The sequence below is a fragment of the Salarias fasciatus genome, chromosome 12 (assembly GCF_902148845.1).
Source record: "Salarias fasciatus chromosome 12, fSalaFa1.1, whole genome shotgun sequence".
Taxonomy (NCBI): domain Eukaryota; kingdom Metazoa; phylum Chordata; class Actinopteri; order Blenniiformes; family Blenniidae; genus Salarias; species Salarias fasciatus.
In genome coordinates, this window is record NC_043756.1 from 9,069,895 (window position 1) to 9,086,088 (window position 16,194).

Here is a 16,194-nt window from a genome sequence, read left to right on the forward strand (position 1 = left end):
AAAAAATGGGTTAAGTGAGAGATGACAGTGACCTTTGCCCTTATTCAGTATGAAGAGCGAGAATGTGCTTGAAGCTCTGGTCAAAAGATGTTCTGGAAGCAGGCGGAAGAAATACGTGAAAGCAATTTCTATGAGCTGCAGCTGCAAATAACGTTATTGGCACGTTGCTCGATTAGTTTCAGGACATTTATGCGCAGAAGACCACAACAGTATTCCAGATTCATGTAAATTTGACAGTTCTCCCTTCAATAACAAACACCACAAAGAGGAGTTGTTATTTTTATATTTTAATGTTTGTAAATAGAAACATATTTACAAATTAACAATAATCATCAGTAAGTTATTGGTTAAAACATGGATTACCGGTTCCCAGATGGTTAAAAGAAAGAAAAGAGAAAAAAAACAAACCACCCTAGCATTCAACACAGATATTACAAATAAATACCCTCCAGTCGAAGTTGGAGCCCCTCAGGGTCGGTAGCAGCCAGAGATCATGTGAAAAACAGCACGAATGGAATCCTTTGTGTTCAGATATTACAGGAACAGGAGAGGAGCCGCTACCGCACCATCAACGACAAGGGCCGATTCAAAGTAGCCGTGTTTTCTTATCCAAGTCCTCTGCACGTGGATAAGAAAGCCCCGGTGTAAGAGACAATCAGTCGCTGTTATCCATGCTCACTCGGGCGCACACACCGTGAGCTCTGTGCACAGGAACTGACACGGCCTCACACTCTCAACACTGTACGCATGTCCAAGCACTGAACGCCTCTCGAAGCCCAACCAGAACAAGCAGCTGAAAGGCCTGCGCTCTCAGTCCATGTAAGAAGCGTCCATGCTCTCGCCGTCCGGGTGGAGCAGCCTCCCCGCCAGGCGCTCAATGTCGTCCAGGCTAAGTTGTCGGAGTGAACGCTCATAATCCTGCAGAGGAAAAGGAGAGAGCGAGAGAAAAGGCAGAATATTTTGACTGACGTTATTTGAAAGGGTTGTAAATCTGTGTAATAAGGCATGAATGAAGCAGAGAACAAAGACTGGAAGATGAAGAAGGGGATTTCAATGTGTGCACACTTTTACATGTCTATGAATATTTTGCGAGATCAAAGGCATAAAAACTGGCGGACGACTCAGTGATGGTTTCTGCCATTTAATTCATTCAGAATGTGGATGCATTAGTATGAAACAGTCTTGTTTCTGAACTCAGAGACCAACGCTAATGTATGAGAAGCAGAGCCAATTTCAGCCGCCAATTACTGAAAATGCAACATGAAAATCAATCCAAAAAAACAAAGTCAACTAGGAAAATATTTTACAAGATGGGACCGTTTGATGAGTGATTAATATCGTGAGAACAACAAAAGCATCTGGACTGAGGAACAAACTGATTTTTTTAAACCTTGCCACAGTTTAAAGTAGATTTCATATTTAATTGGGTGCAGATTGCGTGACTGAAAATTGAGACTGTGTCAGACAGTTGCTTCAAGCTCGTGAGCAGCGTTCAGGACTGAGAGGAGTTCAGTGTTTGTTAGAGAAAACCTGCTGAAGAGGAGTGTTACCTCCACACGGCAGACGAGCGGTAATTTATACAGAGCTAAATTTAACGTCTCTCTGGAATGGAATTTTGTTTTTTCCACAATCTACAAGTTCATCTAATCCTAGACGTCCCCAAAGACTCAGTGAAGCTGTCACCTGGAAACACCTTCACATGGTCTCACGTTTTCAGAAATTAAATTACCTTGTCTTCGCAGCTCCGTGTTAATTAATTCTAGGTAATTGGCCTCAAACAATTTCAACCTCAAACTGATGTGTCCCTAAATGTTTTCCATTTGCAGCTTTCACAAAAGCCATGGCTAGCAGGTGCTTTAACCAAATGAGTTCAGAAAAAGAAAAATATGAAAATGTGGAATTGTACAAAGAGATCAGTCAAAGCTGTGCAGTAAAAGTGAGTTTTTAGAAGGGATTTTGAAAATGAAGGACTTCACCTGCAGAGATCTTTGGTTAACGAATTGCATAAAAAAAAGAACATGAACAGCCAAGTTTTGGTCATGTTGCGTACAGCTAAATGGACACTGCTGGAGGATTTCAGGCCATTAACAGGCTTGTAGGTCTGACCAATAGGGATTTAAAGACCTAATTTACAACCGATTGCAAAATTAGCCTGGACTGGGGTGTGAAACATGATGCTACTAACAACCTACAAACATCAACATCCATCCAATAATCGACAAGTACGAACAAATATTCACAACGCCCAAAAGTAAAGGTGTTTAAATACCTTGATAAGCTGTTCGTGCACTTTAGCTGCATCAGCAGGAGTGAAATGTCGAGCGAGGATGGTGGACACGCTCTGCCACACTCCTCCGTGTGCGGTGCCGCCGCCGCTGCTGCTGCTGCTACTGCTGCTGGCGGCTGCTGTTCCCGACAAGCCTGTCCTCTCCCCCACGGGACGGATTACCAGATTCAATTTAGCCTCCGGCCCAATGGAGTAATCACTCAGTCTGTGTTCATCTGAAAGAAATCCATACAGTCTATCATCATCAACAACACAAACATCTGACGGGTGAAGAAAACAATTGATGAATGTGATAATTTATACTGATCAAAGGTTTGGCTGTTGTACCTGCAAGCGCTTTCCCTTTGTAGAGTAACCGCTGCTGGTTCGCTGGTATGTTGAGACGTTCGGACACGAGTTCCTTGACTGTGGACACTTTTTCATCTTCAGTCACCTGCAAAAACACAGCCGGGTGAAGTGTTGCAGGGGCAGCACTGAAGCAAGGCTTAAAAGCATCTTACATTTTTCCATCACAATCACACAAAAGCTGACAGTGGTCAAAGCACCAACCCTGAGATCAAAGGTCAGTGTGCTTTACTGCCCGAGCCCCTCTGTGATGCAGACACACGCGCACACACACGCACACACGTAAACCATCTGAAATTCTTTTTCAACAACTTTCCACTAAAGTTCAAATAAACAACACAAACAAACTGCAATCTACACATCGATCGTTGGAAGAGGCCTGTTTCAAAAAGCATGCTGTGACTGTTATTACCAAAAAGCAGAGTAAACACAGTTATTTGTGGGAATACATCGCTGTGGGTGGGTACCATTTCATTTTCAGAGGAGGGCTTGGGAAAAAGAGGACGTGGGCAAAAGCGCTGCTGGGTCACATACGGATGCTCTCTGCGCACTCTGAGTAAGTTGTATCTTTTAGGTGAAAGATTGAAACTCATCACAATGGTGGAACATGAAATCAATAAAAATGCCTTGAAATGTAAGAGGCAAGTTTTCTTGAAACTCCTCTCTTAAATCAGTGGCAAATAATGTGGATGGCCATTTTAACACATATTAAATATAATTTTAAAGCAAACATCCATCCCCTTAAAATACCACTTTATCTTTATTCAGGGTTGGTAGATGGATTTGACTGATCTAGTGCTTGAGTGCTTCTAGTGCTTGAACGGTCTCCAAAGCACTTTACACTGTTAATCACATTCACCCGTTCACACACCACCCAAAGCGCTCAGCACATCCATTAGGAGCAGTTCAGTTCTACCAACCGAGCCACAGTCATCCCGGTTAAACCCAGGCTTCACTGTGGACAGGCTGACAACAGCCGAACCAGACATACCAGAATAAAATCAGGCCAATTACAAGTATGTTTTCTGTACCTTGTGTGAAACTTCAAAATGGAGATTCATTTAATTTTGCTACTGCCAAACTAAATTACTAACTTCTTCAATAAATAAGAATTTTGTTAAGTATTTCTTCAACAGACGAATAAGTTGCTTGGGTTTTAAAATAAAAATTAAGCTCATCATTAATTTTGTGCATCTGGGTCTTAAAGTATTATGTGTTCTGTTCATTAATACAAAGAACTTCAATAATAGTGAAATCTATGTGAAGCTCAAACAAGACAATTTAATGAGCGGCTCAAAGATAAAGGAATACGGAAATTATTGAGGATTTTATGGATTCTCTCTAATCTTTGCAGCTCTGACTCAACATTTTTTATCCTGTTCGATTACAAACCTTTATTCAGACGTCATGCAATGTGTTCCAGCTTTATGAAAATTTTATTTTTACAGCACTTACAATCTAATGTCATCCAGCACAGCAGCTCTATCATAAAATCTGTCATCAAAAATATAATAAATGTACAGTGCATCATGAAAATGATAAAAGGGGATTAAACTTAACTGTATGGCATTTTTTGGAGTGATTTTTCTTTATTATTGTATTTTTAGGTTGGAATTACACTGCATAATACTGATGTGTTTTTTATTTCTGTCTCTTTCTACTCTGCCCTGTTAAGAGTGTAGCTGAAGGAAAAACAGCTTGTGATATGATGCAGTCCATCTCAAAACAAATAATGTCACAAATGAACAAATGGGCACTGAAATTCACCACATTTGTAAATGCAAAATACACTGTAAAGTGGCCAGGGTGTACCGTATCATTTGCCCATATCAGCTTGCCTCAGCCATGTGACACTACATGGGATGAAGTGACACAATGTCGTCATACTACTCTTGCTCAAGGGCCCCTGGTGGTGCTGCGTTGAACCTGCACACTTCAGATCTGAAGTCCGCTTCTCCTGCCACTAAGCCACCATTGTTCATAATGTAAGTATAGCAGACAGATGGATGGATAAGTATGATGAAAATATTAATCTGATTGACAAGGACTAGGACTGCCTGTGTCTGGGCTGAAACTGTGTTAAAATAGATCTCTACGATTAAGTATTAGGCCTTCATATTAACTCATCAATCAACAGTGTGTTGTTATGTGTCCTGGACTAACCCTATTGTGCCTCTTCCATTAACCTTATCATCATCAAACAGGAGGCCCAAACTGGGGCTCAGGCAAGCACCTAGTGACACACACACACGTGGTGCAAGAAACTGCTGAACACAAAAACAAATGTTAGTAAGGTACATTTATTTGAATAATGATGATCATTCACAAGGTTTATTTTCTAATAAAATCCCCTAACGACACTAGTACTAGTGGAGAAAGCAATGGTATTGGGTATTATACGACCACAACATTGGGACGACAGGGTTAACAGTAATTTTCAAGCTTGATAGCAGCTGACAAAAAGCAAGACAAAGCCGCATGGCCACAAGGTGCTGAGTTTGAAAGCTGCAACGCAGAAAAAAGTCTGACTTTACGTTCAGGGCGCAATACTCCAGGATGTTGCTAACAGGCGAGCTAACCTCAACTCATAGCTGGAACAGGATGTCTGAAAATCCCCATTCTTTTCGCCACAACGTATCTTGTTCAACAACACACTCGTACAGTCAACAATAATATGTTTAGCAGTCTTTATGAGACGCGTCGCAGCATGGGACAGATCAGAACAGCCTGGACTGAACAGGCTAGCATGGTTAGCAATTAGCATTCCGTTAACGGCGGTGCTTCACTCACCTGTACGCTGCACTCTTTTCCTTGAAGCGGTTTCACCGTGAGAATCATCTTTGAAAACGCTAAACAAAACACAATCCCCAGTAATGCGACAAAGGAACAAATAAACACCACTAACGCAACTTTATCAGTTCTCAATATTCTCAGATGTTCCTATCTTCAGCAGCCCATCTTCTTCTCCTTACAGCCGCTCACTGCACAACAGCTTTAGATGGAGCGTTCTACTGTCACCTACTGGCCGGAGTCTGGTATTACAACATGGGCAGTACACACAGAAAGGACAAGCCTTTTGTCAGCTGTGATTAAAAATGCTCCACTGTAAGATATATATATACATATATGTCTTAAAAAGAAAAGCCAAAACAAATTTTTGAGGGTTAATTTTGAAAAAAAAAAAAAGAAATATGGGGTGACAAAAAAATCCAAGCATGAAATCATGGAAAAGTTATACATTTTTCTCAAAAGTCTTCTAAAAATGTGAAAAATATTTTCTTCTTTGGCTTCAATCACTGTACGCTTTCGTGATTAATGACATTTCGGCATATTCTTTATAATTTCACTCTATTATAAATATGAATGATTTATTCATAGGCTACATAATACCTTGCCTTCAAGGTTGACATTTTGTCATTTTCTTTTTTCATTTTTCATTTTGTAAAGTCCAGTTTTATTATGAAGTTTCAGTAAAAACTAAGGAACTTAAAAAATATATAGGAAAAAAAACACCAAATGCCACCAAACCAAGCATAGAAAATGGAGGAAAGCGGAATAGAACAGCAAAACACTAACAAAATAGCAGCTGAATTGAACAGAGGACAGACGAAACAGGCAACAGTGGAATACAAATACCATAACATATCAATGCATGGAAATCAAATGACAGAACAAAAGCACAGAGCATTAAATATACAGCAGCATATATAAGAAAGGGGTTCTTAATATGACTGACAAAATGGGTAAGTCTTAAGGATAAGTGTGTGTTATTATCACGTTTAGAATGGAGTTAATAACTGAATTCGTCTGTTGTGAAATATGTATTCTCATTTAGTAAAGCTTTTAAAAGTGCTCTATTGATTTCCATGCTTACAACTGAAGTTGAATGTGTAATCTCTGTCCTTTGTTGAGCTACATCAACCTAATCAGTCTAATTAAGAACGTTTCAATCATAATGTTCATTTGAAACGCAGTGTGAGCACCGCTTCATTGTTAGATTCACCATATATCACAGTGACAGTGAAAAGTAAACGCTTTAAGAAGACGTCTGTCTTGAAATCCACTCAGCCCCACAGATGGCTCACTGATGAAGACTGAGAGTGAATAAAGCTCCAATCAGCGCTGTCAGCCGGGTGGAAGAATCTCCTTCACACTTAGTTGCGGGGGATAAAATAACGAATAAAGTGCAGGAGAGGAGAGCCACCTCTCCCCCCAGGGCTGAGAAATACCCCGAGGACCCCGTGACCCAGTTCGGATCCAGCGCGCGCATTTCTCACTCCTCCAGCCTCCCGGACGGTCTGTGCTGCTGTCGGTCATGTGACCGCCTGCTGTCTGCGCGCAGCCCGGGGAGAGACAGGAGCATCCTTCACTGCGCGGCTCACTAACGAGGGGGTGTGCACCTGTCGGATGCACCGCGCGCGCACACACCAGGACAAACCTATCCGGGACAAGTGAGACAGACCCAGAAACCAAGCAGGCAGCGTGTGGTGAGTGCTCTATTTATGTGTGTGTGTGTGTGTGTGTGTGTGTGCTGGAAAATACCGGAGGACAGCGGTAGTATTGTTAGATTGTGCAGAATGAGCTACATTGACAATCTATTGGAAATATAACTGTCGACTAACAGTTTATCTTTTAGAGTCTCTGGCGCTTAAAGCAACATGATAAATCTGTTCTCTAATCTATTTATCTTCTCTGTCTCTGTTCAGACTTATGTATTTGAGTCCGTGGTGAGTTTATCTTTTCTTTTTAAAAAAAATATATATAGAAAGTATTTATTGCTCAACTCCTGCTGCACATTCTTGTCTTTTCTGTTTTCTTTGCGAGTTTTTCCAAGTGTCCTTGAATTATTTTTTTTCTATTAAGATGCAGGAGGGGAAGTCCAATAGATAAACACAATAACAGAGTAAACAGTGGAGAGGGGATAGAGAAGCTGTATTGTGTGCTGAGCTCTGTCCCTGGAAACCACAATCTTCTGCAGGCTCAGTGGACAAAGACATTAATCCACTTCTTTTACATTGCCCTGAAAACTGAGTCCTTGGAAGAACTCTGTCTATCTATCTATCTATCTATCTATCTATCTATCTGTCTATCTATCTATCTATCTATCTATCTATCTATCTATCTGTCTATCTGTCTATCTATCTATCTATCTATCTATCTATCTATCTATCTATATAAATGTGCAATATTAAAAAAGAGTGACATGCAGCAGAAACTAATGCATTCATAAGTAAAACATTAACATAATTTATCTCACAAAGTAATGTAGATTCAGCCTTGTTGCTCTGTTGATTTTGAATTTGCTGCAAATGCTCCAACATGTGGACTGAGCCACCCACATGCATGTTTCTCAGCAGTTCGAGGTGCAACATGCTGCTTTATCTCCTGGTGTGTGCAGGTAATGGGGACTCTCCGAGACCTCCAATTTGCCCTGCAGCTAAAGATTGAGGAGCTTCGCCAGAGGGACACACTCATAGATGAATTGGAGCTGGAGTTGGACACCAAGGATGAGCTCATTCGTAGACTGCAGGAAGAGCTGGATCGCTACAGAGCCACCGTCTCTCTCCCAGGAACGTCTGCAGCCAGCACAGGTACATAATGCTTTTTCTTTTTTTCTTTTTTTTTTTGCACGTCAGTTTTGACGCAAAAAAACCTTGAAACCACATTTAAGTGCTGTCTTTTATGCCTACGTGTGGTTCTCTCTTTAGCTTGCGCAGCTCAGAGCGAAAGCAGAGAGCGATCCAGCAGGAAGACAGTTATCTGTGAACCCTTGAGCGTGGACCCCGTGACTCTCACCTTTGTTTCACACAGAAACTGTGACAAAAGCCAGGAGTAAGAGCACACTGCGTTCTCTCAGTATACATCTACACCGAGTGGGAAATCTGATGCTCAGATCTTTAAGGCGCAGCGACTGCTTTCTGCATGACTCATACACTCATCAACAAATATTTTTAATCATTTCCAGTGCTGTAGTCTAGGACACTGCATTCAAGGTGTTAGATAATTTGCTGTGAAATGCAGAATCAGTGTCCTTTCACCTACATGTTTTCAGGTCTCGGAGGCTGATTCAGGCGGCGTTGGTGAAAAATGACTTGTTGAAGAACCTTGATGAAGGAGAAATGAGCGCCATCACAGCCTGTATGTACCGCGCCACCATCAATCAGGGCTGTTCTGTCATTCAGGAAGGGGCCACTGGGGCTCAGGCTTATGTTTTAGAAGGTAAGCCATTTTCTTCTTACAGTACCTCACATTAATCATACTTAAGTGTGTTATTAGGATTTCCTTAAGATGACAACTGCCTGAAAACCAGATTAAATGATTCATATTATCCGATCTTTACATATCTCTGCTGGCTCTCTATTTAATTAAATAATCTGACCTTCCTCCGAGGCCAGTATTAGTGTGACAACTGCATGTCTGAGCAAGAAAAGACGAGATACTTGCCGGAATAGCGAGTGACCTACATTGCATTGCAATGTGTTGAAACGTCAACGTGAACCAGAAGACCCAGGAGGCAGGAGGTTGTGCTTTGCCCTGCTTGCATTGTTCATCAGTGTTTCATTGTCTGGAGGAATATTAGCTGAATTCGTAATGTCCCAGCCGACGAAGAGAAGCTGCTCGACGTTTCCTTTATGCTTTTCTCCTCTAGTCTCAGCCATCGATGTGAAAATCTGTTGTTTGAACAATGAAACTCAGACAAAGCTTCATGCATGCAAGATCTTTGATTGTTGTATACATGCACCATGTCTTCACTAAATGTATGTTTATTGACAGAAGGCAGGCTGGAGGTAACAAAAGATGGAAACAAGCTTCTCACAGTTGAGCCAGGAGACATGTGTGGAGAGCTGGCCTTGCTCTACAACTGCATTCACATCTACTCTGTCTCAGGTATCAAAGCACTGGAATGAGAACCTCGCTCTATAATTGAATGCTGATAGACTGGTGGCATTACACTGTGACGAATTTTCAATTTGATGGGAATATAAATAATTCTTCATTTTATTATTATTATTTTTTGTTTTTACATAAAATCTCTAGCAGACAGATTTCTGACAGTGGCCTCAGAGAGAAGACAGAACACTGGTGTTCCTGATCGCTTTTCAACGATGTGGAGTGATTAAAAAAAAGATGTTCACCTTCACCACATAACCAAGAGTCTGAGTACCACACGCATCAGCCAGACTTTTGAAAACATTTCCTGAGCCACGAAGCACTTATAACCTTTCATGCACACATGTCTGGGGTGAAAAGCTGTTAAATCCCCGATAAAATACAACGTGTGCAGCCATTTCCGTCTTGCGGCTGATCACAGGGTCTCCTGGGAGAACTTTCTCAGCCATCGCCACGTGCATCTGACCTGCTTTCACAAATAAATAGGCTGTGGAAATGGCCAGGATCAGCTTAAATTGAAAAATCTGTTTATTTTCTGTGTTTGGTCCCTCAGCATTTCCGCCCCTTCTTCTGCTGCTTTCTTTATCTTGTAACCAGCCTTTTCCAATTTATGGTTTTACACTCTTTGTCTGCTCTCTGGTAAGAATGCTCAGTTCACGTTGGCAGAGTGCTGTCCTTTGTTCTGTGTCCGTTTCTGTCAGACTTTCCCTTTGTATCTGTTCAGGGCCCACTGCGTTTATCTCCTTTCTGACTCGAAATTACTTTTTTTTTTTTTTTCCACGTGGCCATCTGAGACCATCAGACAGGCGTCTGCTTGTGTGGTGCCTTTCATTGTGACAGTGATAAAGGAGCATGTGAAAGCAGGGCGTCATCGCCAGGTGTTGAAAGCGCGGCTTCAGAAAATCGACCTCTGAGACGCGCGTTTCACCTTTCCAGAAATTTCCGGTGAAACAGATGGGAAACTAAAAAAGCGACTGCCGTTAAGTGCTTGTCATATGGCGGCGAAGCGGAACCTTATGGGGTAGATCCAAACAGAGAAATTAAGATATCAGGCCTGTATTATCAGATGTTGGACGTAATTAGTGTGTCTAGAGGACATTTGCTTCCGTTTGCAGGAAGCTACTGTGAACCAATCAATACGGGTCATTATAATTTAAAACAATCTCCTTCAAGCTCTATTATAAAGGAAAAAGGTCATTATGCTGAAAGATATTAGATTAGACGAGTAAATATCCTCTGCAATGTAAATAAGTGTATACATCTCTTCTTATTTTACAAATTAAGGATGTGGAAAGCCACAGTCTGCTCTTCAGGATTTCTGGACCTGAATTACTTCTCAACATTCAGACAACATGTGTCGTTGAGATTCCAGGAAGTGTTTCCACCTGAGTTCAGCTGTCACCGAGGTGACTCTCACCGCCTCCTTCTCCTCTGTCTTTCGCCGTGCAGCACAAACGGACAGCAAGCTGTGGGTTATCGACCGGCAGAGCTACCAGACCGTGCTTATGCAGCGAGGTCTCAGCCGTCTCTGCCGTTCGGTGGAGCTGCTTAGCAGGTGAACGTCGGCCCGACATGCTTGATTTGCCACGGTGCAGCACCGAGAAGCCGCCGTGCATTCTGACAATGTCACAGAGGGTCATGTTATTTGTCTGTCATTATAATGGAGCCTGTATCCGACAGGCGCTGTGTGTACACGCTCACGCAGCGACTGTCTGTTGTAGAAATGAAATCTAACTCATATCAAAACCTGCCATTGCAAATGATATCTCACTGTGGCCTTTGTGTGCCGGTACGCAGCCTCCCCTTCCTGCAGTCGTTGCCAGAGGATGTCATCATGAAAGTGTCTGATCTCATGGAGGAGGTACAGATTACTTTTTTTCTATTTTTTTTTTTTTTTTTTGTGATGCATGAGCTTGTATAGCCGTCTCCGTCTCTTCAAACAGTCTCTTCGCTCAGCTAATAGATTTCGTGTGCAGACAGATGGACTGTCACATCCTTGTAAACATAAATGTTTACTCTCAGCCCCTCTGTGTTTTCCACCTTCAGCTTTCTTTGTTTTACACTGGTAAGCCAACAGGCACATTGGGAGCCAGAATTAATTGCTCCTTGTTTCTGGATCTGATGGTTTTCTGGCTTTTTTTTTTTTTTTTTTTTTTTGTAAAGCAATTTTTTTCACTTTGCTTCTCTTGTCACTTCTCTCTCACAGACACATTACCTGGACGGCGACTACATCATTCGACAGGGAGCCACCGGAGACACTTTCTATATCATTAGTAAAGGCCAGGTAAAGCTTTGTGCTCTCTGCCAGCTGCACTGATGAAATGAGGCATGCATGGAGGGGGAAAAAAAAAGATTTGAATTACAGAGGACAAAATGTCAGAGCAGCTTTGGAAAATACATTACAGAGGTGATAATTGACTTCGCTGCATTTGCTCTGCACTCTTGCTTCCCTTTCATTTCGTCTGTCTTTCGGTTTTGCCAGGTGACGGTGACAGAAAAGAGGCCAGGCCACGAAGAGCACACAGTGCTATCGAAGCTCTCCGAGGGCCAGTGGTTTGGAGAAAAAGCTCTGTGGTGGTAAGAAGTCAATACAGCTGATGTTGAGGAATTTCTGCGAATGATTTTTCGTCCTTTAGGAATCGCAACTACTTTTTGGCTCTCTTTCTAGCGAAGACATCCGCACTGTGAATGTGATTGCTGCTGGAGAAGTTACGTGCTTGGCAATAGACAGAGAGTAAGTTTATTTTTGAAAAATAATCAACAATGACAGTTTTTAGATTGTAACTGATTCAGTTTCTGCATCATGAACGAATGCGTAGATTTACAAATCTCACAAGCCTTTTGTGTTTCAGGGCCTTCAAAGACGTTATCGATGGGTTGGCATTTGACTGCGATCAGGAGGGGCAGCAGAGCAACGAACCTGAAGTCAAGTGAGAGGAACTGCAGCACAAATCTATTTGCATTTACACCTATTTAATATTAGTCTCTCATTGCACAGTAAGATATACCACAAACGTTATTTATTGGGCATTCTGACACCTGTCTATCAGAACCAGCATTGCCCCCCTGCAGAAGCTTCTCTGTTGATCACATGGGTCACCTGTTGCTCTCCACATGTTATTCTATGAGCCTTAATGACACTGCGGCAGAGTCACTGCATGCAAAAGGCCAGAAATCAGAAAAGCAAAAATCAAGGGAAGATGAGCAAAAACAGAAAAGATAAGAACTGCTCTGCTTTTGAAATGCCACCGGCCGGATCAAAGACAAGTAATATTATGCAGTCCTAATCTTTACCTCTGCAGACTGAGAACGCCACACAGAGCTGTAGCTTTGGAGATGCCCTGACCCAGCCATCACAATTTCCCTCCTCTCAAATCATTACTTTAGCCCATTTTTCCTGCTTCTAACACATCAGCCGGGGGGACAAACGGTTCACCCGCTGCCTATCCCACCACAAACAGGTGCCCCGATAAAGAGATGATGAGTGTTTTTCACTTCACCTTCACAATCATATTACAGCTGATGTGTGTAAAGCAAATGGGAGATAGCAGCTCACCCCTGTTTTCCCTCTGAGCAGGTCAGACATGGATCCGGCTCTGCTCTCATCTTCCACCCTAAGTGATTTTCAGATTATTTGCACTCTGGGAGTTGGGGAGTTTGGTCACGTAGACCTGGTAATGCCTGATCTTATAGCTACTCTCACAATGACACAGATGGCTTGTGCTTCTGCCTTGTTGAGATTCCATGTTTCTATAATGTAATATATCGATTACTCCCCTCTGCCAGGTACAGCTAAAGAGCAATGTCAAGTGTCTTTTTGGCATGAGGGTCCTCTCGAAGAAGATGATCCTGAAAAAGGCTCAACGAGAACACGTCCTGAATGAAGGTCGCGTCCTGATGGAGACTTGCTGTTCCTTCATTGTCAGGTGTCTCTCAGTTCTCAGCCGTCTAATTCTGCCTGTTTTGTTGTTGACATGAGTGAAAAAGAGATAACATTTCAATACATTTCCTGACCACAGGCTGTATAAAACCTTCAGAGATCCTGAGCGCCTGTACTTTTTAACAGAGGCATGTCTTGGCGGAGATTTATTGAGTCTACTCAAAGAAAAGTAAGTTATTTAAACTGAAGGAAACCTGTGATCAAAGCTTTTTGTTTCTGCATTTATATGTAGTCTGGCTTTGTTTTTAGCTCAGGCTTTATTTCACGGTTGACTATGGTTTGAATTGTGTCATAGTATAGTGGTTAAATCTGTTCTCCACCGCGGTTCCAGGGGTTATTTGGATGAATGCAGCACGAGGCTCTACACAGCCTGTGTTGTCAGGGCCTTGACCTTTCTGCACAGTCAAGATATCATCTATAGAGACGTCAAGCCTGAAAATGTTATCCTGGATGAGCACGGCTACGCCAAACTGGTACCACGATCTATCACAAGTCTTCATATTGAGTTTTAACAGAGGTGCTGTTCAAAGTGGATAAATGTCTGTTTCTTATAGACTGGGTCCAGATGTCTGAAGAAGGTTGAAATGGGTAAGAAAACCTGGACTTTCTGTGGCACTCCGGGATTCATGGCTCCTGAAATCATTCTGAACAAAGGCCACGGCGCCTCTGCAGACTTCTGGTCGCTGGGGGTTTTTGTATTTGAACTTCTGAGTGGTGGGTAAGCTGTGCAATTTTATACAGCGGTGCTTTCAGAGCTCATTTCCCCCGTTATAGATCGAAAGTGTCCTGAAAGACTCACTTTTTCCTCCCCAGGCTCCCATTCAGCAGCTCCGACCCGATGAAGATTCTAACTGCAACCGTGCGCGGCATCGATCAGATCGACTTCCCAAAAAGCATCAGCAAGAGCGCCTGCAGTCTCATAAAGAAGCTGTGCAGGTGTAAATAAAACACATCCAGCACAATGAAACACAGCATGAAGTCTAATGACGCTCCTCCATGTATTTCCTAGAGCTTACGTGAACAGAAAAAAAGAACACTTCCTATGCAGAGATGCAAACATGGGAGCTGATTAAGAAACTGTGCAGGTTTACTGGCTACAGCCGATTCTGCCACGAGACAATTGAATAATCACTTTATGGGTTATGCATTCGTGTATTCTTTGCCTTTCCAAGGAGCAATCCCTCAGAGAGACTGGGCAGTCGACGAAACGGGGCCAAGGACATTCAGAAGCACAAGTAAGACTACATATTTATTACACTGGAGGAAAAAAACCCTCTGGCCTCTACTGGCGTTACAGGTACTCTGATATTTTTCATTCAGATGGTTTGAAGGATTCAACTGGGACGGACTCTGTAAAAGAACAGTCACACCACCGGTTATTCCGAAGGCAAGACATACTCAGCTTTATTTGTCTTCACTCTCGCCGCAAATTTGCTTCACGTGAGTGATTCTGCTCTTATTTCATTCCTGCGTCTTCCAGGTGAGACACCCTCTGGAAAGCAGTACGTGTCGCTTTTATACAGAGGACTCCGTGGAGCCGTGCACAAACTGGGATGACTTCTGACGGATCTCTGTGAAGTGGAAAAACAAGCTGGAAGATAACACTTCATCATTTTCAGGTTTAGTCCTCATGAATAATTCACTGCCCCAAGTCTTACTGACATCAAGAATTAATTATATTTTCAAACCAAAACTATTTTCCACGGTATCACTTACCGCAGATATTGTTTGATAAACGAACCGTGCTGCCTACTGTGCTAACCTGAGACTGTTCTGTCGGTGTAATGTCTCTATAGATTCACAAACACTGTTCTGTGATGCCACTGCAGTTGAATGTAACCAAATAAACAAACAGGTTGTTTCGCCCTGTCGTTGCTGTCTTTTTAAGCCTGCTCTCAGAAAACCAAAATTTTGGTGAAAACACACACAGAATTTTTTATTTGGTGTCAAGGTGGGTTCAGTTTTCCAGAAAAGCTCCATTTCCTAATAAAATAACCAATAGACACAGGGGCTTGTGTGGATTCAAGCATGTAAGATGTGAATCTGTTCAGAGCAGTCTGAAAACGTCTCTTCATTGGACATAAAAAGAGAAATATTTTCCAATAGCGAACAAAAGACAGAAAAGACGAATAACCAAGTCCGGATGGGATCTTGTTCTTTCTCTCTGTCCTACGACTTCACTCTGACTATCCACTGAAAGCTCTTTCTGCAGAGACTAACTTCTTTTTCAAACCATTTTCTTTATTATTATAGCCTAGACTCAATATGTTTTCTCTATATGTTTTGGATGAAAAAGTTCAATCTTCACGGTTTGCATCCAGGTTGAACTTGACAGCCTTTCCTTGAGTTTTTCTATTGTTCTTCTGAGTGATGACTCTAAATTGCACTGAAGTGTGAATGTGAGTGTGTGGCTCTGTTTGTGTCTCTGTGTTTGGGACCAGCGACCTCTTTAGGCTGTCTTCCTCTAGAATCACATATATTTATGTCTTAATCTGTTCAAAGAGTGAAATAATCTTTAGTGGAAAAACAGACTACACATAGACAGACTAAGTTTCAAATTAAAAGTCCCTAACGGGCACCAAAACATTTCTGCTTTCACTGTCAAAGAACTGAAGGGTGTAAATATTACACAATCTCTGGTTAGAAGTGGAGGAGTAAACTAAAACCGCAAGAGTTTTCTTTCATAAAACATTTGTAGGCTGAACCTTCTTCATGAAGGACGTGTTCTCCT

At 42.1% G+C, this 16,194-nt stretch overlaps 2 protein-coding genes across 2 annotated transcripts; one reads left to right on the plus strand and one right to left on the minus strand.

Moving 5' to 3' along the window:
- Window positions 1-267: 267 nt before the first annotated feature.
- Window positions 268-5,608, minus strand: ubl4a (ubiquitin like 4A). The gene is made up of 4 exons (XM_030105274.1): window positions 5,423-5,608; window positions 2,615-2,720; window positions 2,270-2,502; window positions 268-918 (listed from the first exon to the last, which is right to left on the minus strand). The coding sequence occupies exons 1-4, from the start codon at window positions 5,468-5,470 to the stop codon at window positions 811-813; spliced, it is 495 nt and encodes a 164-aa protein (XP_029961134.1). The 5' UTR covers window positions 5,471-5,608; the 3' UTR covers window positions 268-810.
- Window positions 4,551-16,148, plus strand: prkg1l (protein kinase cGMP-dependent 1, like). The gene is made up of 22 exons (XM_030105273.1): window positions 4,551-4,617; window positions 6,701-7,119; window positions 8,031-8,223; window positions 8,341-8,464; window positions 8,685-8,851; window positions 9,407-9,520; window positions 10,973-11,078; window positions 11,321-11,384; window positions 11,730-11,807; window positions 12,006-12,100; window positions 12,192-12,257; window positions 12,376-12,453; window positions 13,101-13,197; window positions 13,310-13,449; window positions 13,543-13,632; window positions 13,795-13,936; window positions 14,018-14,181; window positions 14,277-14,399; window positions 14,636-14,698; window positions 14,784-14,850; window positions 14,944-15,334; window positions 16,138-16,148. The coding sequence occupies exons 3-21, from the start codon at window positions 8,034-8,036 to the stop codon at window positions 15,025-15,027; spliced, it is 2,052 nt and encodes a 683-aa protein (XP_029961133.1). The 5' UTR covers window positions 4,551-4,617; window positions 6,701-7,119; window positions 8,031-8,033; the 3' UTR covers window positions 15,028-15,334; window positions 16,138-16,148.
- Window positions 16,149-16,194: the final 46 nt, after the last annotated feature.